Source organism: Megalobrama amblycephala, linkage group LG17 (assembly GCF_018812025.1).
Source record: "Megalobrama amblycephala isolate DHTTF-2021 linkage group LG17, ASM1881202v1, whole genome shotgun sequence".
NCBI classification, from domain to species: Eukaryota; Metazoa; Chordata; class Actinopteri; order Cypriniformes; family Xenocyprididae; genus Megalobrama; species Megalobrama amblycephala.
Genome location: NC_063060.1, coordinates 12,883,204 through 12,907,767, shown reverse-complemented (window position 1 = coordinate 12,907,767; position 24,564 = coordinate 12,883,204). Strand labels below are relative to the sequence as shown.

Below are 24,564 nucleotides of genomic sequence, written 5' to 3'. Positions count from 1 at the left end.
ACAAGAATACATACACTATCATTACTGGTACAATAACACATACATTGATATATAGGGAAAGCTTTTAAATACATGTATTTTCTTTAAACATTTCTTCATAATATTTTATAAATCTTAGGGATTTTTTGTTATTTACATAATGAAGAGATTTGAGAAGTGATATTAATTCAGTTTTGAAATGGGGAGGATGGAATATTATTTGCAAACTTTTGTTTATGAAAAAAGAATTTGCCATATAAAATAAAGAAATTAACAATGTACTCTAGGGGTCTATTTTGTCATCAATATAATAAAAAATAATGTATTTTAGACTGAAAGAATGAGTAACATTGGCAGAATTATATATATAGGAGCCAAGGTCGGACCAAAACTGCTTGGACAGGGCAATCATAAAACAGGTGTGCAGATGTCTCCATTGCTAGTTTACAAAAAGCACATGAGCTGTCAATGTCCAGGTATTTAGAAATATTAGAGTTGACAGGATATATTTTATGTCAAATTTTGAAATATATTTCTTTAGCTTTATTGGATATGCAGTATTAAAGCCATGCATTTTTCCAATCTATATCTTCTACCAAAGATCTCCAATAGAACTTTCCTCTTGGAGAATTTTTTTTTTTTTTAATTGAATGATCTGGCGTACATGTCTATTGGTACATTTCTTGTCCAAAAGATCAATTCCATCCAAGAACAAAGTAGATTGTATTGTGAAATATATAATTTTGATTGTTATTTTCTGTTTGCTCTCGGTGTCGTGACGGGCGTAATGTGACGTCACCGACCGGAGGCCGGGTGATCCTCCAACGCGGCGCTTTCTGTTCAGACAGTCACACGGGCCAGGAATCAACAACCCAGGCCGGAATTTTAGAGCGAGGCGGTGTCCCCACCCCTCTGTCCGTGTCTGCATCCGTCTGTGTGCGTGTGTTCTGGCCGGTGCTCTCGTAATTCGGTAACCGGGGGAAGATGGCGGACCCGGCGGAGTGCACCATTAAAGTCATGTGCCGTTTCAGGCCGTTGAACAGCTCGGAGGTGACAAGAGGGGACAAATACATCGCGAAATTTCAGGGAGAGGACAGCGTCGTGATCGGGGTGAGTGTTATTTTGGTACAGGGTTATTTTTTTTTATAGTTTATCTTTCGGCTGGATTCGCGCGAGCGGCTAATGCTAATGACCGCAGCCCAGTACAACCAGAATTTGTCACAACCTGTTCATCTGAATAATTGACACCGACACCAGCCACTGCCTCCGGTCCGGTGCTGCCCGAAACCGACGGTTTAATTAAGACATAAGTGTTAATTTAGTTCATTTCTGTGTCGTTTCCTCATTCGCTTCATGCTAACTGTGTTAGCCACTCCTGCACATTCAACGCGGAAACAGACAGTTTTACGCTTTTAGAAAAGCATAAACTTATTTTATCTATTTATTCAGTTTATGATACGGATTGGTTGCACATCGTAGGTTTTTATCATAATTTTAAACCTTTAATTGTATGGTTGGGTGTAGATATATGTTGCATGAGCAGGAAACTGTCCATATTTGTGTGTTTAAATAAAGAGAATTTCTATATCAAAAACGTTGATTTTCAAAAGTTTTTAATATCAAGAACCACCAAATATGATCCCATTGCCAATGTCTCCCTCCCTAAAATGCCTTAAGGCATTATATATCAATATATTGTCATTCATAAATACTTGGAAAACATTTTCTTTTAGTAGATACTTTTTTTCTTACGAAATATTGAGAAATTTTTTGGTTAAATTTAGTAAAATTTTCTAAAATATTCCACACCCCCTTTTACGGCCCATAGAGGTTTGCGGACCCCAGTTTGAAATCCCCTGCTCTATATAAAATCAGCAGTCACATATATGCACATATAGTTACATGTATGCATTTAAATGACAGGTGAAATTGGACATAAGGTTGTTCATTGGGTGAGAATAAAGGCTCAGTTGATTGTCATTTTTAACATACCTATTAACATATAACTTTTATGGGTTTCTATTGAACCAAAGACCTAATTTGAGACATCCCTTTTAAAAGGACCAGTAGAGATGTTGATGTTCCTGGTACGATCCGTATATGCAGTGAGAAACATGATTGCACTAGGATTTACTTGTATTCATGGGTGGGGAATTGATTAATGATTGTCACTGTGCTTTGATTATCTTTAAACCCAGTTCAAACATGACAGACAATATCTGTCATAAACTCTCAAGCTTTTTTTTTTTTTTTTTTTTTTCATGACTAAACTATGTCATGACAAATGACATTTGAAAACAAACATGCTATGTGGCAAGCTGTTTCAATCATATGGATGACCACTATCCCTTTAAATCTAAATAATAATGATTTCAGTTTAACTTGTACATCCGGGTCAATTTCACACATCTTTTGTGATAATGTGGTGGATCGAGAATTTGTGTCTGGTTACAGTGTGTACTTTCCAGAAAGACCGGCTTTGAAACGGATATGTTTGTTTTTGTTCAGTCCTCGCTCTCTTAATAGTCTCTCTTAATAGAGAGAATGCCCAGGAATTGGAGACTCCTTCAGGCTTATCCACAGTAATTTTAGTGAAAAGAGTGTGTGTTAGCACTAGAGGAAGGTGAGATAATGCTTTGGAAATAGAGAGCGCTCCACCCTGTGCAGCCCCTGGGACTGTGTGTGAGTAAGTGAAATGAGAAAGTAGTTGGGTAAGAAATTGCTCGATTAGAACTCTGGGAAATTCTCTTCTCACTGGAGACTGGCCTCAGTTCTGTATCAGGGTCAATGACGTGACGGGTCTTCTTTTTTTTTTTTTTTTTGTCCAAATGCCTTAATAATAATAAAAAACAAAGATATGACATCCAAAGTATGTAAGGTAGTACAACTAGATCTCTTTTATTGAATCCAAAAGATTTTAATTATATTTTGCTATATAAAGGTATTTAAAAGATTTGTGAGGTGTCAGAAGGTCATTCGGCCAATACAGCCATTTCAATTATGATTAAAATATCTTAAAATGTAATAAATGTATATATTTTTTATTCTAACATGATTTTATAACATCATATATCAACCATGCAAACTGGTATTAAAATTATGTGTAGAAGTCATTGCTTTGTTATGAGAAAGAATGTCCGAAAAAATGAATTTAATTGATGTCATTCGGAGTAACCAATATTAAGGGACCATTTTGGATTAAGTCATGCGGTCAATATCGTGTGACATCATTCAGACAACTGCAAAGGACCACATGGTCATGAAGGAAAGTAAATTTGAAAAATTCATGTTTTCACTTGCTCATACGCATGTCCCGAAACATCAGGTCATTTGGTAAAACCGCTATAAAACATGGAACATGATGTAATATTTTTAAAAACTAGTGCTAAATATAAAAAGTTTGATTGGCCTTTTGTTAGCTAGCTAGCTAGCTAGATATCAGCCTGTTAGCATTGTTTGAAAATATCGTCATTCGGTATAACCAAAAGTATCATTCGGTAAAACCGAAATATTGATTAAACTGAATGGCTTTTTTGGTGACAAATTTTGTCCATCTTGTAAAAAATGACAAAAGCAGTGTTAATTGATTATTAAAAACCACATAATCTCATTGTTAATATTTAATAAAACTTCAAAATGAATTATATCTCCATTTATGTTTTTCTTATTTGTTAATGACCCATCAGCACTGTGGCTGGCCCCTATTTATCAGTTCCCAAAACAAATATGAAAATAAATTTGCAACAGTATGTTTTTTATTAGAAGATAAAGCAACTTTTCATAAATACAATAATTATAATATTATAGAATTTATTCATTTTGTTATTATTATTATTATTATTAATGTTTAATTTTAGTTTTATTATTAATAATTATTATAGTGTCAAAAGCAGGAGTCATGACAATTTTTGTATACACACAAAAAATATTTTTTTTACACAAAAAAACAAAAACAAATACTTATGTGTAAAAAGTATTGTCAACTCTTGTCAAAAGATCAAGGCAAATATGTATGTAGTATGTTTTAATTCTAATTATAAAAAATAAAGAAGTATATTACAATAAACTACAATTGTACTGTAAAATAAAAAAATAATAATATTGATATTTATAATAATGAAATGCATATCAGACTTACACTGACTACAGTTATTTATTTAAATTGCAGCTTTTGATTTGATAATTACACTATGCTATATTGCGATTATCGTGCTGCGGACTAATTAAGAAAAAAGTACATTCAATATAATTATTAGCTTTTTATCAACTCACGAACCCCCTGCAGTTCCCTTACAAACCATTGTTTGGTAAACCATGGTGTACAGGAATATGTATTAGTTAAACGTGCTTTTACTGGCAGTCACAACTAAGTCTTCCACCTCTGGCGTTAGATGCACCTTTGCGATATTTAAAATCTGCATTGGCTTAAAAACTGGCTTGAGACTTGCGGCTACATCAAAAGCATTTTACAGACTGTAAACCGTGGCCTGCTTGTGAAAGGCTGTTAAACATTTTATTTCCCCTGTCATTCCCTCTAGACTTTGGACATCTTAAGACAGTCATTCACCCTGATATTTCAAATGAGTCAGTCTTTTTGTCATGCATTGCCATGTTGATTGATAATAACAATGTTGAATTTTGTAGTCTTAAATTTATTTACCAAAATTTTGCATCTGGTTTAGGGTAGGCTTAATTTTGTTTTCATCAACTCATCGAAAAAACAAAAAAAGATTAAATTAATCAGCCATAAACTGATGATTAAACAATTAGGTAGGTGGCTACTTGTCACAATAAAGATATGGGATCCAATCCTTCAGATGCAATAATAGTGCAACATTTGACATTGCTCTGACTGCATAAAAACAAGGTAGCACAATAGTCAAAGATTAAACTTTATAGATCAGGTGAGAGAATTCATGTAAATTGTCACAGTGGCAGTCTGTACAGTATGATGGCTGGAAGGGTGTGGTAGTTTGTGTAGTTTGTTCCATTACCGGTCCTGGCCTGCTCTTTTTGTCCCTCGGGGTCTTAAGTTTGTACTTTTGTGATGTAGTGATGAAGTTTGTTTATGTGTGTCTAAATTTACCAGAAATATCTGAAACTGTGTAATGTTATAAAAGCCTTAATTGACTTCCCCTCAGCCCAAACTCCATAGAAGAGCTTGTAGTTTGGAGCCAAAGAGTTGGCAATCTTTCTTAGTCACTTTGCACTTTAGCAGAAGCTGAATCTGCAGTCTTTGTGTTGGCAGTCCAGAGCTTTAACCATTAGGCTACCATCGCCACAATTGGATAGTATCTGTGTTTTGTTAAAGGGTGTTCACCCTCTGTGTTTTTGAATGCATTTTTTTAACAATTTCCCCCCAGTTGTAAAAAATAATAAATATATTCTTTGTTCAGCCACTTCCACATAAGTAGTTATCAAATTGCCTTTTAATGGCAAAAACTAATGCTATCATGTTAGTTCCTCGGTGCAGTAGGGTTTGCTTTAAAGGTGATAGAGAGGATTTTTTCGTCGACTGAGAATCCAAAGACTGTTACTGAGTTTTTGAAATGAGCGCATGCGTAAGAACAGCCCCCCTCCTTCACAGCTCATTTTAAAGGAACGCCTCCCAAAACTCGTGCACGAGTGTTTACCACCGGCATTCGCTTTGTCGTGTTTTTTGGATTCATTATGTCGGACTTACCGCAGCTAACTCATAATCTGCAGTTGTTACTCCTGTCTCCTGACAAAAACATTGCATGCGGTGCCTGTGGAGTGTGGAAAGTTACTGGAGTGCGCAGCCGCGCTCGTCTCTCACAAGGAACGTCACAGCAGTGATTGACAAGCCAGAGGGCCAATCGTTTACGCGATGATCGCGTAAACGATTGGCTGATGTTTTTAAGGCCCTACCTCGTGCACAGATGATGTATATTAATATTATTACTTTCAGTGCACCTAATAAATAGTCTTTTATCAGTTAGTAAAGACAGTTTGAAGTAATATTGCAAAACTGTATAAAACAAAACATCCTCTTCAGCACCTTTAAGTTGTAGGTTGTGATCAGGAATTTGTTTGTTGGCGTGTGGTCTTTGCTGCCTGCTGGTGTAATCATCACTGGCACAATATATGCATGTGTTTATGCTGAGAATTGTCAAAACTGTCAATGTAAGTGCATGGAGTAGCACAAAACACAAAGGTTAAAGGGCCTCTATGTAATAATGACACCCAGTGTTCAAAACCGGTACTGCAGTCCAAATTCAAAATATTGTTTGGCCCGCCCCCTCGTTCAAAGACGCGGTTGCCAGCAACAATAGGGAGTGCAATTCATAATGAAAGCTGAGGAGACTTACACACTGTAAGCTGATGAGTTGATTTATCTGTTTTAATATGCTGTCGTTCGTAGAGATTTATAGATGGATGCAGAGGCTTTTTAGCCTCAGGTAGAATCTGCGATTCTCTGACCCAGTTTGTTTGTTGTTTCCATGGTTGCAATACGCAGTGTTTTCCGCCAACTGGCAACCTGTGATGTCGAAATACTATTGGATAAACTGGCAGCACACGTTTCACACAGACCAAAACAAAGACAGACATTCCGACACGGAACGCACATTTTCAAAGTAGAATATCTGGCTGTAGCATTGTTTTACTGAGGAACAAGTAGGTGAAGTCAGCATGTTTCCTAAACATCTGCAAACATATCGGGGTATTTTTATGCTTTATTAAAGTAAAAATCTTACATAGAGCCCCTTTAATGAGTACGCTACAGTAGTGCTACATTATGGCACAGAACTTGAAGCCAGTAAATGAATAGTTTTATCACCTGATTAGTACCACGTTCCTATGAGACGTTTGATACAGCCACATATGTTATTTACATTAAAGGGTTAGTTCACCCAAAAATGACTATTCTGTCTTTACTCACCCTCATGTCGTTCCAAACCTGTAAGACTTTCATTCATATTCGAAAAACAAATGAACATCTTTTTGATGAAATCTGAGCACTTTCTGTCCCTCCATAGACAGCTATGCAACTAAAACTTTGACGTTTCAAAAGGTTCATGAAGAGATTGTAAAACTAGGATAATCCATATAAATTGAGAGGTTTAGTTCAAATTTTCTGAAGAGACAAGATCGCTTTATATGATGAACAGATATAATTAACGCTTTTATTCACATATAAACATTAATCAGCGAACATGAACAGATGCATGAACCAAACCTGCTTGAGGCGCAGGAACAAACCCCTTGTGGAAGCTCAAACATGCTGCATAACACATGAGAATGAACCTCATAAGTTCTCGCATGTTAAGCAAGCATGCTTGTGCTTCCTTTTACCACAACTGATGTGTGATTTGATGAATGTTTATATGTGAATAAAAGCCTAAATTCAATCCGTTTATCATATAAAGTAATTGTGTCTCTTCCGAAAATTTGGACTAAACTGCTTAATTCATATGGATTATTTATGATCTCTTTATTACATTTTTGAAGCATTAAAGTTGTAAAAAATTGTGTGGACTGTCAATGGAGGGACAGAAAGCTCTCAGATTTCATCAAAAATATCTTAATTTGTCTTCTGAAGATGAATGAAAGTCTTACAGGTTTGGAACAACATGAGGGTGAGTAATTGATGACAGAATTTCAATTTTTGTGTGAACTAACCCTTTAATGCTGGAGTTTTTAATTAATTATACAATTAAATATTTGATTAGAAAAGCCATATTTTTTTGGGCCATATGTTTTTTCATTCCTTTGTTTCTCAGCTGATCAATTCAAGCAGTTGAATTCTGCAGTTTTGTGACCAGTAAACTCATGAAAACCTAAAAAAAATGTTTTCAATGGTCTAATGGTACTTGGTCCTAATTTTTTCTAAATGCATTTAATTTTATATTTGTTCTTCTCATCTCTACAGGGTAAGCCGTATGTTTTTGACAGAGTTTTCCAGTCCAACACGACTCAGGAGCAAGTGTACACAGCCTGCGCTCAACAAATTGTCAAAGGTAAAAGCAAAATGTCCCTTGATAGACGTTTTGAATCAAAGAAAAACCAGAACATGCAATGAGGTTTAATAATGAATGTGTTCCCACAGATGTACTTGGTGGATATAACGGAACCATTTTCGCCTATGGTCAGACGTCATCAGGCAAAACGCACACAATGGAGGTGAGCGAGAAATGTGGAAATATTTCAGCTGCAGTGTGAATGCAAAATCACTTTCACATACTCGTATATTATTTTTCCTCATATCTTATCTGTGAAACATCTTTTAGGTTCATGGTCAAATGCACTTTTTTGTTTAGGCTTGATTGATAGCAGTGAAGTGATTCATAATCAGGTTCAGTTTATATATATGGCACTTTGCATAATACAAATTGCTTCAAGCTGCTTTACAGTGAAAATCAATGTAAGTGAAAACCTTCAACCTGATGGAGGCTTAAGGTGTTCAGTATATACTATACCATTATAAAAAGGCTTGTACAATTTTTTTTAAATAGATATTGATACTTATATTCTCCACGGATTGATTAAAAATGACAGTAATTACTTTTGTGATCTCACAAAATATTTCTATTTTAAATAAATGCTGTTCTTCAAACTTTGTTTATAAAAGCAAGCATTTAGAATGATTTATGAAGGATCATGTAATAGTGAAGGCTGGAGTAATGACTGCTAAAATTCAGCTTTGCCATTACAAAAAAAAATAGAAAACAGCTCTTTTAAACTGCAATAATATTTCACAATTGTTCTGAAAATATAAATGTAAATGCAGACTTGGTGAACATAAGACTCTTCTTTCAAAAACAAAAAGAAATCTTGCTGAACCCAAACTTTTAGAACGAAATTATAAATTTGAACAAAATAGTGGAACAAACGGGCTGTTTAAACAAATAGTGTTGTGAAGAAAAGCTTATTTTATTCTACTTTTATGACTGATGTATTGTGGTTGTTCTTTAGGGAAATCTTCATGACACAGATGCAATGGGAATTATTCCCAGAATAGTGCAAGACATCTTTAACTACATTTACTCTATGGATGAAAATCTGGAGTTCCACATTAAAGTAAGTTATTACCTTCACACAATCTTTTATTTAGTCTTCCTTCTCGTTCATTGAATGCTTGTTGCATCATTTCAGGTTGTATCTGTTCTCTTGATGGTATGCTTTTACTTTGGCAGGTGTCATATTTTGAGATTTATCTGGATAAGATTCGGGACCTGTTGGATGGTGAGTGTGGAAGTGATTTTAAAGGATTAGTTCACTTTCAAATAAAAGTTTCCTGATAATTTACTCACCCCCTTCATGTCATCCAAGATGTCCGTGTCCTTCTTTCTTCAGTCGAAAAGAAATTAAGGTTTTTGATGAAAACATTCCAGGATTATTCTCCTTATAACATCCCAGGATTATTCCCCTTATAGTGGACTTCAAAAAGCTTACGCTGTATGTCCTACGCCTTCGCTATTCTACTTAAGGAAAAAGTTTGTTCCGTAAGTAGAATAGGAAAGGCGTAGGACATACAGTGTAAGCTTTTTGAAGAATACGAAAGTGCGGTTTTGGCGAAATCACTTGGAAGGCGATCATTTGTTTATATAATGCATATACATTTACATTTTCTTTTTCCGAAAATGACCGATCGTTTCGATAGATAAGACCCTTATTCCTCGTCTGGTATCGCTTAAAGCCCTTTGAAGCTGCATTGAAACTGTAATTTGGACCTTCAACTGTTTGGAGGCCACTGAAGTCCACTATAAGAAGAATAATCCTGGAATGTTTTCATCAAAAACCTTAATTTCTTTTCGACCGAAGAAAGAAAGACATGAACATCTTGGATGACATGGGGGTGAGTAAATTATCAGGAAATTTTATTTGAAAGTGAACTAATCCTTTAAGCCTCACATCTGCCAGCCACTTGATCTAAACATAATTAGAAATGCTTGATAGATGATCTAAAATTCGAAGGTAGGATAATTATAAAGCTGATTTCATTGTGCCATAATACATTTATTTCTCTCTCTCTTTGTCTTGTAGTTTCAAAGACTAATTTATCTGTACACGAAGACAAAAACAGGGTTCCTTATGTCAAGGTGAGTTGCTGAAACCTGGTACCAGTGTCCCGTTTAACTATTAATACAAAGTGATAAATACTACTGATCTTTAGAGAATATAAGTTGTTTGTTATAATTGTGTTTCTTCCTGGTTTTAGGGTTGCACTGAGCGATTTGTTTGCAGTCCAGATGAAGTGATGGACACTATTGACGAGGGCAAATCCAACAGACATGTAGCTGTGACAAGTATGAATACACAGACACAAAACAAAGAATATATTCAATAAAGAGAATAAAATACAAGTATCCTTCCATGAACAAGACACTAAACTGTAACAGAAACTGTAACATCTGTTTCCTACTCTTGACCATTTGAGTGTTATGTGTGATTTTTAGTTTTAATAATTTCTCTGTCTGTGTCTCAGACATGAATGAGCACAGCTCCAGGAGTCACAGTATCTTCCTGATCAATGTGAAGCAGGAGAACACACAGACAGAACAAAAGCTCAGTGGGAAACTCTACCTGGTCGACTTGGCAGGCAGTGAGAAGGTGGGTGTGTTAAACTTTAGTCTTGTAGTTCAGTAAAACATGAGCTGAGTGTGTTGAACTCTTGCCTTCTCTCACAGGTCAGTAAAACAGGAGCTGAAGGCGCTGTACTGGATGAAGCCAAAAACATCAACAAGTCTCTGTCGTCTCTAGGCAACGTGATATCAGCCTTAGCCGAGGGCTCGGTGAGTCACATACTTACGCACACATGCTCACAGGCTTTAGATCAGTTCTGTACACTCTTTGTTTCTAGTGTTTGGCTTTTGTAGCAGTGAATCTGAGTTCAGAGATTCAATTCAGTTTTCTGATCTTTATCAGTATGGCCAAGGGAAAGGCCAATGCAAAAGAAAATAATATTAAGTAATACAAAATAATGTCATCATTAATTTTATTTGGGGTGTTGTGTAGTTCTCACATTGCTCTGTAGGGATTGTCCTTGTTACTACCTAAGTCAACGTTTTTGATAAAATCATCCTTTAAGTGATCACTGATTTATTTTAACAAATCCAATAAAGAATTAAAGAACAAATAAAACAAAGAATGCTAATGAAAGTGAAGATTTGTTTTGAAGGAGACCAGACCAGACTGGAAACATATTGTTCCTCACGTGATGGGCAGCACAGCTGTACAGTGCTGTTAGTACACAGCAGTCCTTGTGTTCTCTTCATGGGCTGGACAGTTTAAAGCTGTCAAGCTCAGGACCAGCTGATTGAGCGAACTCTTTTCTGTGCTTAATTCTTGGTATTGCAAGGCCTTATTTTAGTCTGGGCAATATTGGAGAAGCTACACTGAAGCTGTAGTTGACGCACCCAGCTACTAATAATTAATTGTAGTTAAACTACAGTCAGTCTGTCCTTTTGATAATGTAACTGCACTACAAGCAACTAATGCTGGATTCAGACTACACAATATTTTTTGTGTTATGATAGTCACTGTGTCAGATTATTAGGATTCACATTTTTTTGAATCCTCAATTCTTGCGCCGTGTACAAGAAATATGTAAGACTACACATTGCTTCCCAACCAATCATCGAGAAGATTTCATCAAGAATGCGGAACTAGGGACTGACTTCTGGAAACAAGAGCGTAAACAAACAAAGGCTACCAAAGCATCAGGTTCCATCATAGCATAATTCCAACTAGCAGCACCAATACCATCGTTTCTTTCATTTCACCATGTTTGAAAGCTGTGTACGGAAGAGCTTCTGTGCTCCTATTGGTCAACGTCAGAGATGTGACGTTGCTTCTGTCGTGCAGGACCAAAAAAAATTGAACATGCAAGTCTATCTGTCAGGATGACAAAGCACCACAGATGTGGCATCGGTTGTCGCCCACTATGACACACTAAACGAGACACAATGACCAAGTCTTTCATCCTAAAGCACATTGTCATTTGCGAATCATAATGACTTTCTACATCAAACAGATCATGCCAATATCAGGCTAATATCATGTAGTTTGAACCCTGCATAACCAAAATTTGCATGCTACTTAAAGGGCAATGCATTTTACCTGTTATAAACAGAACATTTATTATCATAAACACAATCTGATATCAATTTGGATGGCAGAATCAATCTGGAACATACATTTACACTTAAATACATATTATACACATTGTAATATTAAACATTTTAATTTATATAAGTTGATCAAAAATAGTCATTAGTCATTTATATTTAAACAATTTCTCCATAACAATAAAGAGTGCAATTTTGCAAATTGTCTTCTGGGAATGCCTTTGAGCAAAGTCTGTTGATTTAATTCCATCCTGAATCTCTCTTTGTTTCTTTTTCAGACATACGTTCCATACAGAGACAGTAAAATGACGAGGATCTTGCAGGATTCTCTGGGTGGGAACTGCAGGACCACTATCGTCATCTGCTGTTCTCCTTCCGCGTACAATGAGGCTGAGACCAAATCCACTCTTATGTTTGGACAGAGGTGAGGAGATGCATTCATACTTGTTCAACTTTATCACTTTGTCTTTTCTCACCATTCATAATAAAGTTGTCACTGCTCTCACTTGTTTATGCATTTATGCAAGAATAAATATAGCTCTGTGTATTTATGCAAACAACGGTGTGATGAAAAAAAACACCAGAGCTTTACAGTTGTGATTGTGTTTGTGTGTTTACAGAGCCAAGACTATTAAGAACACAGTGTGTTTGAATGTGGAGCTGACAGCAGAGCAATGGAAGAAGAAATATGAGAGAGAGAAAGAACGGAACAAGAGCCTCCGAAACACCATCACATGGCTGGAGAATGAACTTAACCGCTGGAGAAATGGTCAGATGGCCATTTGTTTTTTTTTATTATTATTATTATTTTACATTTGTGAATTTACATTTTACATTTACATTTGTTATTTCTTGTTTCTTGTTTATTATGCAGTGACATTCAGTCTAAAACCACTTGTGAAATGCTTCTGTTTGGCATTTTTGAATCTTAAATGATTGATATGATTCATTGTACATTAGAACTTTTCATTAACATGTTTTTAACTGTCTTAAAATATTATATTAAGGTTTAAACTTTTGAAAGTGCACATCTGCATTTCTTTCAGCGTTCTCTCTGTGTTTCCTGCAGGTGAAACGGTACCTGCAGAGGAGCAGTACGATAAGGAGAAAGTTAATGCTGAGGTGTTGGCACTGGATAACACAATTAATAACGATAAATTTGCATCCACACCAAGCATGCCGCCTGTTCCAGGGATGCTCGGGACCCGACTCACTGATGCTGAGAAGGAGAAATGTGAGGTTGAACTCACCAAACTGTATGAGCAGCTTGACGACAAGGTACAGACATACATATAACATAAAAATGAAACCAATTTCTATCACATTTCTAATGATTGTAGTAAGAGGGTGCTTTCACACTAGCACTTTTGGTGCACACCCGGGTGCAACTAACATCAGAGTTTGGTTCGCTTGAATGATTTGAACGCTGTTTTCCTTACCCAGGTGAGCACACGTGAACTGAGTCTGCCTAAAAAGGGTAGTCTGGGGTGTACAGTTCATGTGAACTCTGGTGCGGTTTGCTGCTAATATGAATGCTATTGTACTAAATCACAGAAGTAAACTGCTACTGATGGAGTATGATTCGATAAAACTGTGTGTGTTCTCAGTTCTCACTCACTTTCCTGACAAGCATACTGCAAGCAGAGAAGAATGTATTCTCATTTTTGTTCACCTTCAGCAGAAATGGTCTTCCATGTTCTTTAGAATGTTTGCAGTACATTTGCGGCAGATAGACACAAGTGCCATTATGTGCTGATGTTTTGAAAACAAAATGTTCAAAAACCAAAATATAAAACTGTGGTAAGCAACACTATGCATTTTGCTTTGATGCATTTTGCACAAAGGCTATGTTCACGCTGTCAGTCCAAATCCAAATATTTGTGTATCCAATTGGAATCTGATCTAAATTATTGCCTGTCCACCCAGAGTATCGCAACTTTTCTTATCAGATTTGTGTGTTCCAACATTTGTGTGAATATCTTCATTGGTTTCTACGGCAATGACGTTGCGTTTGTGGGCATATGCCAAAAACAACAGCGATTTGGAGGGGCTTGTTGCAATACAGCCAGGATGTTCTGTCTTATTTACAACATGACAATATGTAGCGGCCACGCTGGACTACTACGTCTTCTAAGGCAGCAGCAGAACGTAAGAGGCTGGCATGCGTGGCTTTATTCCGTGCCGTCATCTCCGCCGGCCAGAAAACATGTCTCCATTTATAGGCTATTGTAATTTTCTGCTCGAATGGCATTTGCAACAACAAAACTTTATTTCTGCTGCAACTTTCAGTATATTTCCATTACATGTTTACTTTTTAAATGGTGTGAGAGTTACATAAACCACACATAATGTGATCTGAGTGGTCAGACTGAAACGGATTTCCAGAAAAACAATTTGAAAAGGATTTCAAACCACATATGTGACTTTTTTTTTTTTTTTTTTTTTAAATCTGATTGGATTTCAGTCGGATATGCACAAAAGATGGATTTGGGTGGACATTCTGAACGAGGCTAAACACACCGTGTTTTGGACCCAAATAATATGTGAACGCAATTGAACAGGGAAAGCGGGTTAGCAATCGAACTCTGATTCAGATCAGGCAATCGAACCTAGTGTGAAAGCATCCTGAATCTACAAAATTTCTTTAAAACCGTTATAGGCACTATTCATAGTTAAAGATAATTAAACCATAGCCAGTTATCATGAAGAAGATGTTTGACTTTCCTTATCACAATCACATTCAACTTGAATGAGAGCTTGTTTTTTTTTTCCTGAGTGTACCATCTCATCTCTCTCCAGGATGAAGAGATTAATCAGCAGTCTCAGCTGGTGGAGAAGCTCAAGCAGCAGATGCTGGACCAAGAGGAGGTTAGTGAGCTCTCATGTGCACATATGAAACTGTTGCAAATGACTATTAGTAGGTAAACACTGTATATTCATGCTCGCATATGTTTTTTCATGTGTGTTGCAGCTGCTGGCCTCGTCACGGCGAGACCATGATAACCTGCAGGCGGAGCTGACTCGTCTGCAGATGGAGAACGATGCGTCTAAAGAGGAGGTGAAGGAGGTGCTGCAGGCTCTAGAGGAGCTTGCTGTCAATTATGATCAGAAGAGTCAGGAGGTTGAGGACAAAACCAAGGAGTTTGAAGCGCTCAGTGAGGAACTTAGTCAGAAATCTGTAAGTGCCAGAAGGGCTAATTATATATCAGTCTTTTGCTTGCGATGAATGACACTAAATTTGACTTTAAAACACTCTGTCTCAGAGCACCCTGGCATCTATAGACTCAGAACTGCAGAAACTGAAGGAAATGGCAAATCACCAGAAGAAGAGGGTAACTGAGATGATGTCGTCACTGCTCAAAGATTTGACTGAGATTGGCATTGCTGTGGGCAACAATGACATCAAGGTAAATGACATGCATAAATGTTTTTTTTTTTAAGGTAAAGGTGAAGTGTAAGTTCTGCTAAAGTAGAATCGCTAGACAAAATTTTAAACACTCCCACATCTGCTATTGGTCAGAAAGACCGATAGACCCATCCAAAACTCATACCAGTGGTTGAACCAATGTCGCTGTGTTTTTTAAGCTTAAACAGAAATCATATAAAGTGTCTTTTTTATTAGGCTATATTAAAGGTTCCTAATTATGTTTTGGAGGTCTCCTACAATACGTTTACATGCATCCAAAGGCATGTAACTGGAATTACTGCCAACTTGTTTAAGGCAGTTCATAATCGATTCTTTCTTTTGTGAGACAATAACTCCATTTATTGTACACTTTGATCTCTGAAACATTGCAGACCTTTTACATTCACAAACGTCTATATTGCACACTACATCAGTGGTCTTCACTATTTTTTTTCATGAGAGCCACACTGATGGGACAAAGTCAATAGAAGAGCCACTTTTACCGCAAACTCTCAAAAGTTACATCCAGTACATGAAAAAATACTATAGTAATTTATACAGTAAATTCTATAGTGTTTTTGAAATATACTATAGTAAATTGTAGTATACTGTACATATAGTATTTACAACAATGCTACAGCATACTGTAGTATTAACTATAGTGAATTGATAAACTGTAATAAACTAATAAATACTGTAGTATACTTTAGTTTTTTCTACAGTAAACTGTAGTGTATTGTAGTATAATATAGTACCCTATAGTTGTAGAAAACTTGGTACAGTATTGAGTAAAGTCTTTTGTTTATATTACTATAGTTGTTATATTACCACAAAACCTATAGAATTACCACAACAAATTAATTCAAGTACTTTACTATAGTATGGTTCAAAAACACTATAGTTTTTATAAATTACTATAGAATTTTGTCATGTTCATAAATAGAAAATCTGCTTATCAATCTGTCATCCCTAAACATACAATATGCAATGCAATAAATACAAAAGGCGGGGGGGAAAAATTCATTATCATTTACCAGACAAATTTGTTATTGAGACGAGATGATTTCCCTTAATGACAAAAAAGCAAGATTACCTTAATGCTGGGATGAGAGGAAGCATGCATTTCCTTGACTTTGTATATGTTGTATTTGTAGCTTGTTGTTAGCAATCCTTGTGAGGCATTCAAGATGGTCATTGATGAGGCAGTTTCTCCGTTTCCTCTATATAGTGTTCATGGTTGAGATGTTTTCGGTTTCTAGAGTCGTAAAGTGAGCAGGATGTGTTAAAATGTAGCGCATGGATTCGGTAGGCATGTATTCATGATACTAAGCAGGCAGCTGGTCTCGGAGGGTGTGTCGAGCCCTCCCTAGCTCTTCAGCGCCTTGCAAATTTCCATCGTAAATCTGTGTTGGAAAATGGAACTGCAGCGCGCTCTCATAGAGAGCTCATTTTCAAATATTATTTACGTGGAAAATAAATTAAGCTTGGCGAGCTGCAGGAGGCTCGCAAGCTGCGCAATGAGTAACACTGCACTACATGAAAAATAATATCTGAAAAAGAATAATAAGGTCACTTTAATGGTTCCACCACAGTATTTACACTTTTTGGGTTAACTTATGAATGGCTTATTGTATTGTAACCAGGTATCTGTATTTATAAAGTGCCTATCCAAATATTATGTCATGTTTATAGATTTTAACAAAGAATTATAAACTTCATCTTTAATAGCTTATTATTTAGCATTTTTAGTAGCTTTATAATTAACTTAAATCAACTATAATTAGTTGATTTTTGGACTAAACTGGACTTTAAACAGTCAAAGCAGAACAATATTGAGGAATCTTTCTGTCTTTGCAGCAGCATGAAGGCAGTGGTCTTATAGATGAAGAGTTCACTGTAGCCAGACTCTATATCAGTAAGATGAAGTCAGAAGTCAAATCGATGGTCAAACGTTGCAAGCAGTTGGAAAACACACAGTCTGAGAGCAACAAGAAGGTGGATGAAACGGAAAAGGAGCTTGCGGCATGCCAGTTACGCATCTCTCAGGTACGGATTCACGCTCCTCTGCTGGGTACTGCCTACTAAAAACTCACTTATTTCTTATATGGCAAACCTTTGCACTATAATCTACTAAACAGTAAAGATATGAAGAAATAAACACTATATATTAACAAATAGATGTTTGTTTTGCAGCACGAGGCGAAAATTAAATCTCTGACAGAGTATCTGCAGAACGTAGAGCAGAAGAAGAGACAGCTGGAAGAGAATGTGGACTCCCTTAATGAGGAGCTGGTCAAAATCAGTGCACAGGGTATACAAAGACTTATACAGATAATGATTATGCATATACGTGTGCTGTTCTTCTAATGTTTTGTGTTTGTGTGTTTGTGGCAATAGAGAAAGTTCATGCAATGGAGAAAGAGAGTGAGATTCAGAGTGCCAATGAGGTGAAGGTACGAAATGTGTATACACACATACAAATGGGCTTGTTCAGTTTGGATGTTTATTTTTATTTTAATATGAGTGTTTTTGTGTGTTTAGGAGGCGGTTGAGAAGCAGATCCAGAGTCACCGGGAGGCCATCAGAAACAGATCAGCAGCCTGAGAGATGAGCTGGAAACCAAAGAGAAACTCATCACTGATCTACAAGAGTACGATGCACACATTTCAGTCAAAATAAAGCAATTTAAGTTCGAAATTAAACTTTTAAAGAAAATGTAAAAGTACTGACTGATATCCAGATTTATGATACTGCATGAACTAATCTATAGCATCACATCAAAGTTAAAGGGTTAGTTCACCCAAAAATGAAACTTCTGTCATTAATTACTCACCCTCATGTCGTTCCACGCCTGTAAGACCTTCGTTCATCTTCAGAAGAAGTTATTTTTGATCAAATCCGATGGCTCCGTAAGGCCTTCATAGCCAGCAATAACACTCCCTTTTTCAACAGTTCATGTGACTACAGTGGTTCAACTTTAATATTATAAAGCGACGAGAATACTTTTTGTGCACCAAAAATAACAAAATAGCGACTTTATTCGACAATATCTAGTGATGGGTGATTTCAAAACACTGTTTTGCAGTAATAGTGAATATGCCGAGTGGCTAGTAACTTTGGAAAACCACTAGCCACAGTGGCTGGTGAGCAAAAAAAGTAATGTCAAAGTCAAAAAGTTAATGTCAAGCCCTGATGATAATACAGCAGTAGCTAATAAATTCTCTTTCTCTCTCTAGTCTGAATCAGAAGATCATGCTGGAACAGGAGCGTTTGAGGGTGGAACATGAAAAACTTAAATCCACTGACCAGGAGAAGAGCCGCAAACTACATGAGCTCACGTATGTAACGCACAGTCAGTTCTGTTCATCTTCCTCGTTGTAGAGGTCGAGCTGATAAAACCTTGTATATGAGCCAAATTTCCCTTGTTTCTGTTGTACATCTGAAGAGCTGAGCCGGAATATTGCACAAAGCATAAATACACTTGCGGTGTGTATTTATATTAAGTGTATATTAAATTAGAGGTGTGCATGAATTGCATGTCTTTATTGATCAGCTGTTTTAATGGTTTTGTGTGCATTACAGTTTGATGCAGGACCGCAGGGAACAGGCCAGGCAGGATCTGAAAGGCTTGGAGGAGACTGTGGTGAGTACTATTCCACATTTCAGCTCTAGAGGGAGAAAACAGATGACAGTTTTATTCACATCATGTAGTATGTACATTTAAATATTGCTGTTTTTCACCTATTTAAGGCCAAGGAGCTGCAGACTCTCCACAACCTCAGGAAATTGTTTGTTCAAGATCTGGCTACTCGTGTTAAAAAGGTGGGAGTGGATCTGTCTGACGTCATCCTTTAGTTTTCATGTCTGCTGTGTCTATCTTTTTGAAAGTAAACTTAATTCTGCCATTTAGGGTCGATTGTAAATCCATATATTGAGTTTTCTACTAAGCAGTTGACTTGGACTTGGTGGCTGTTTAATAGAAGGGTTTTTGTTTACTGTGTGTATGTGTGTAGAGTGCAGAAATGGACTCTGATGAAACTGGCGGCAGTGCTGCTCAGAAGCAGAAGATCTCTTTCCTGGAGAACAATCTAGAGCAGCTCACCAAGGTCCACAAACAGGTAAATCCAAACCAGAAAGTTCCCCTTAATATGATTCTCACAGGTTGAAATGTATAAACTCTTACTTAAAGATTTCCTTTTTTTTATTAATTTTTTTTTAATAAATATAATTATCTTACTCTATATATAGTCAACTGTGCTTTTAAAACAACATGCATAATTTACTAAATGATGACAAAGAATGACAAAGAAATGTTGTCTGTCTTTATTCTTTAGCTGGTGCGTGATAATGCTGACCTGCGTTGTGAGCTTCCTAAACTGGAGAAGCGTCTGCGGGCGACGGCAGAGCGTGTGAAGGCTCTGGAGTCGGCACTCAAAGAGGCCAAAGAGAACGCAGCCCGCGACCGCAAGCGCTACCAACAGGAGGTGGACCGCATTAAAGAGGCCGTGAGAGCCAAAAACATGGCCCGTAGAGGACACTCCGCACAGATAGGTGACTGCACGCTTAAACACACAATTTACCTTAATAATAAAATTATTGTCTGGTGTCTGTAATTTGGGCTTATAAAAATAAAAAAGTTAATTTTAGTAACTGTGATGTTTTGTTTCACAATTTGCCTCTATTCTTTGGTTGCAGCTAAACCCATCAGGCCTGGACAGCAACCTGTAGCTTCTCCCACACACCCTAATGTGCTGCGTGGAGGAGGTGGCGTCCTCTACCAGAACAGCCAACCTATGCCTATCAGAGGAGGTGGCGCTAAACAAGAGAAGAGGTTCGTACAGTTTTTAAGAGAGATTCTGTGGCTTTTGTTTGTAGGAAGACCATAATGGCAGCACATTTGCATTTTATTTGATGCTTTTCTGACCCACCTCTATTGTAACAGGCAGGTTTTGAAACATATTTTGACACTTTAATTCACTTAAGAATAATGTCTAACAATAATTAATAAATAAAACAATAGATTATTTAGTATATAAATATAATTACAATAATAACTATATTTCTTATTAATAATAATAATAATAATAAAATAAGAAACAAATTAGATTAGAAATTAATTAATTATGTTATCCTGCCACAGCTAGTGATGTTAATGGTTCCTGGTTCAAAACCAGCAGATTTGATTTGGTTAGTAGCCAAATATTCCACCTAGAGAACACTCCAGATAATGGATATTAAAAAAAAAAAAAAAGATTTTTAAACACTTTTTACTACAATATTATATTCGACTAATATAATTTTTACAGCATTTAATTAATTTTTGTTAATGTTAGTGGATAACACTATAGTTTTTCATCTTTGTTTACAGTACATTTACTAATGCTGATTTGAAATATGTTATTTAACCCTCTGGAGTCTGAGGCTGATTTGGGGCTTGGAGAAGTTTTGACATGCCCTGACATTTGTGCTTTTTTCAGTTGTTCATAAACATATAAATGACAAAAGTGTCATTACACTGTATTCAGCACAAACTAGGCTACAATAATATGTGAGGAACATGTATGTACATGTTTGTATTTTTGAAGGAATAATGTTTATGCGTGGTTATTGAAAAAACAAAAAACTTAAGTCACTGAAATAAGGCCAAAAAAAGTATATTAAATCTGTGTTCACAAGACTTCTGGGTATTGGAGGTTGTAGACTAGAGTTTTTGCTTCAGAATTATGTAAAAATTATGCTGCCTACTCCTTCACATAAAACAATATATTGATTTAGTTTTTGTAAGAGACTTTTTGTCAAGAAACACAGTATGCATGGAGGCGTGAATCATCATGAATAATGGGCCATTTACACCTGAGAAGACAAAAGAATCACATAATAATGACCTGAAATGACTTGCATATTAATGAGGCCTTTCAGTCAGGTAGGATGTAAAAAAAAACCCCTCTGTAATAATGTCTCAGCTCATCATAAAAAGCAATACTGTGAAATATTATTACAATTTAAAATAATGGTATTCTATTATATTCTTTAAAATATAATGTATTTCTGTGATGCAAAGTGTCTAAACAATTATGTTACCTCTATGGCATTTCATATAGGCTTTTAGCTTAAAAGCATGCACATTTGGAGAAATATTGATGGATTCTTATATATTTGTCAATTTTCTATACTGAGAAGTAATATTTATTATCATCACTATGAGTGCTGGATACTGTGTTTTCAATTCATACTTGCAGCCGGAGGGCGCTCTGTACACCTTTAGGCCACAAATTCATATAAAGAAGAAAAGGAACTAGGAACTAACGGCATGTCTTCCAGAGATCGCTAACCATGGCTTTAACATCCAAATAAACACTTTTCAAGACAATAAATACACGATTGAGACAATGCATACAAGTATTGCCTCTGAATTTGCGTCTGAATAGCGTTGGCTCCGTGGGCGTGGACGCATTAGCGGGTAATGAGCTGAATCACAGACTTCTGACATGGCTCTCTTTTCATACAGATTACATAAACACAATGTTTGTTTTCGATTTGACTTGCACGATTTAAAACCTGACATTTCAACGTTTCTTTAGATGTTAAGTGTCATTTTTTTTGTCATTAGTATTCATAAGTTACAGTTCATTTTCTGAGAACTATCAGATTGGACTTCGTTCAGAGGGAGACGAGAGATCACGCATCATGTTAGTTTTCTTTATTTTACAAAAAGCACAACATTGTGTTTTTACTCTGAGTGTACACAAATAAAAGAAGACATTCTATAGTTTCAATTGATATATTACTTATGTCTCTATGACAAGAAATGACGGAGTATTTTAAGTCTGTTTTGCTGCAATGTGAAAAAAATCCTGCAAAACGCGCCGGCGCGTTTTCGGACCTCAGGGAGTTAATTTTGAGTTTGGCAAGCAGTTTTTGAGATTTCAAGATTCCCCCATTCAGGTAGATAGGACTTGGTCAAATATGGCTGCAAAGTGAACAGACTTTCCTTGAATGAGACTTTGGCCAAGCCAATGTTGGTTCTTGTTTTATTACAAACTCTGTCGCATTCTCTTTTCCCCAGCAGACTCCCTTTTTTTGTATTTAAACATGTGATTCCCCAGAGGTTGGAGAGTTAGCACATTCCATGTCAACCTTGGTTCTCACAACTAACAAATCTATACACTCCCACACCATACATGGATCAAAGTAGCCAGAGCAACGTTTCTCTATTTACGGATATGATGAGAAATTGTATGCAAATTTCCTTGAAAACTATCCTGACATGTCTAAAAATGTAAACACTTATAATAGGCTTACCATAGTGAATCAGGTTAAGACAAAAACATGTGTTAGAAGGATTGATGACGCATTTAAATTTTATTAATTTTGAACTAAAAGTTACATAGGGTACCTTTTAACAATAAAATAAAGTACAGTGTGGATGGCCTCATAGGCACAGAGGGATTTTGGAGTATAAAAAGATATTGCATCCTTCTCACTGCCTTCTTTTCTTGTCTCTTTTCAGTTGAAGACGAGTTTTTTCCCTCACTACCGAAGCTGCGAGAATGCAAGAAGTCTTCATGGAAATGTCATTCCATTAACATAATCCCTCCTGCAGGTGCACATGGGAGGACATCCCAATCGAAATTCATGGCTGTACAGTTCCACTCCCCATTGTTGTTGTTTTTTTTTCGACTCCAAAGCAAATTATTTTATGAATATTGCACTCTCACACATGCACCAAACATGATATAAAAAAGGAAATCAAGAAATAAACGTAAGCAAAATGAACAATTGACCATGACCCAGAAGCCTGTGCTATCAGCTGTAATCTGTCCAAACATCCGCAGGCCTCAGCTGCTCTCTGCACACCTGTAACCTCTGTTAAAACTACTGCCTGATAACTGCGAAAGCCCTCGCTCCTGGCTTCACTTTATACGGGTCAAGCGTCTAGACTGCAGCAAGCTTGAATAGAAAAATACCCGAATAGAGAATATGCAAGCGTGCTCGTCAGCAGATCACCTGTATCACTACAAACTCAGATATTCCTGTGTGAAAGTGCTCTGAACAGATTCAGATCTGAAACAGCATGGTTTTTACTTTCTGTAGTAACTAATGGTTCTAAAGGGGAAGGTGGAGAGGATTGTAGACTTACACAGCAGGCTAATGCTGTAAGCATCTCAATTTAAACATGCGGTTGCAAAGGCAAATGTTTGCTTTTGGTGTTGTTTTTTAACAAAACAAATGAAGGTTGTCTTGTCCTACTTTTCCCACGTATGGAAATTCTTATTTGAAGAGTTATTAATGTCTATATTTAAGATAACTTTGTGTATTATTATTCATACTTTTTCTGCCTGTGTCCTCAATACATAATTATGTATTTTAATGTTTTGGATTTGAATGTTGTGGTCAGTTAATGTCTGTAGAAGTCCTCATGAGACATCATTGCTTGTTTGCTCTGCCACTGTTACTGATCAACCAATCAGTTTAGCAGAATGATGGTATGGGCTTGCTTGTTTCAAACCTCAACTTGTATCTACAAGAGGACATTGCAGAAATGGGTTGCTTACTTTGAACTCTATCTCCTTATAAGGATGTGGAAGGAATTTGGATCATTATCATTCAAGCTAGCCTTAAATGTTTTTGTTTAGACTTTACACTCCTGATATTGTAAAAAGAAAGCTTATGAATTGTGGATTACAGGACATGACAACCTTCAGTATCATTATTGCTTTCTTGGTGTTTTATACCTGTAAGCGACGTCACAAGGACCATTAAGAGCGCAGTTGTGTTATTAGCCCTAAATTCTCCCCTTTTCAGTGCATGAAGGATAATTAATTGATGTTCATGGGGAATGCCACACATTTAATGAAAACTTTAAATAAATAGCTAATTTTTTATTACTGTGTAATAGTAACTCCATGACTGATTGACAGAGAGTTCCACCAATGGACAAAGGCACTGGATCATTCCAACAGTACAAGGTGTTTTTGGAAGATTCTGGTTGAAGGGGAAAGCGTAAGAGGGGATGAAATTACTGATGACACTTTTTTTCTGGATGGACTGCATGACATGTGTGATTAAATCAATATTCTGAAAAATGAA

At 36.4% G+C, this 24,564-nt stretch overlaps 1 protein-coding gene across 1 annotated transcript; it reads left to right on the top strand.

Moving 5' to 3' along the window:
- The first annotated feature begins 736 nt into the window (after positions 1–736).
- kif5ba (kinesin family member 5B, a) lies at positions 737–24,564 on the top strand. The gene is given in 27 exon segments (XM_048163372.1): positions 737–1,089; positions 7,871–7,958; positions 8,048–8,121; positions 8,914–9,018; positions 9,135–9,183; positions 9,985–10,040; positions 10,160–10,247; positions 10,427–10,551; positions 10,629–10,733; positions 12,347–12,492; positions 12,689–12,837; positions 13,138–13,346; positions 14,868–14,936; positions 15,040–15,246; positions 15,332–15,475; positions 17,332–17,520; positions 17,668–17,785; positions 17,872–17,927; positions 18,016–18,049; positions 18,052–18,124; positions 18,711–18,812; positions 19,057–19,117; positions 19,225–19,296; positions 19,488–19,592; positions 19,809–20,025; positions 20,170–20,305; positions 22,985–24,564. Coding segments are annotated over 27 exon segments (2,907 nt in total). The 5' UTR covers positions 737–963; the 3' UTR covers positions 22,989–24,564.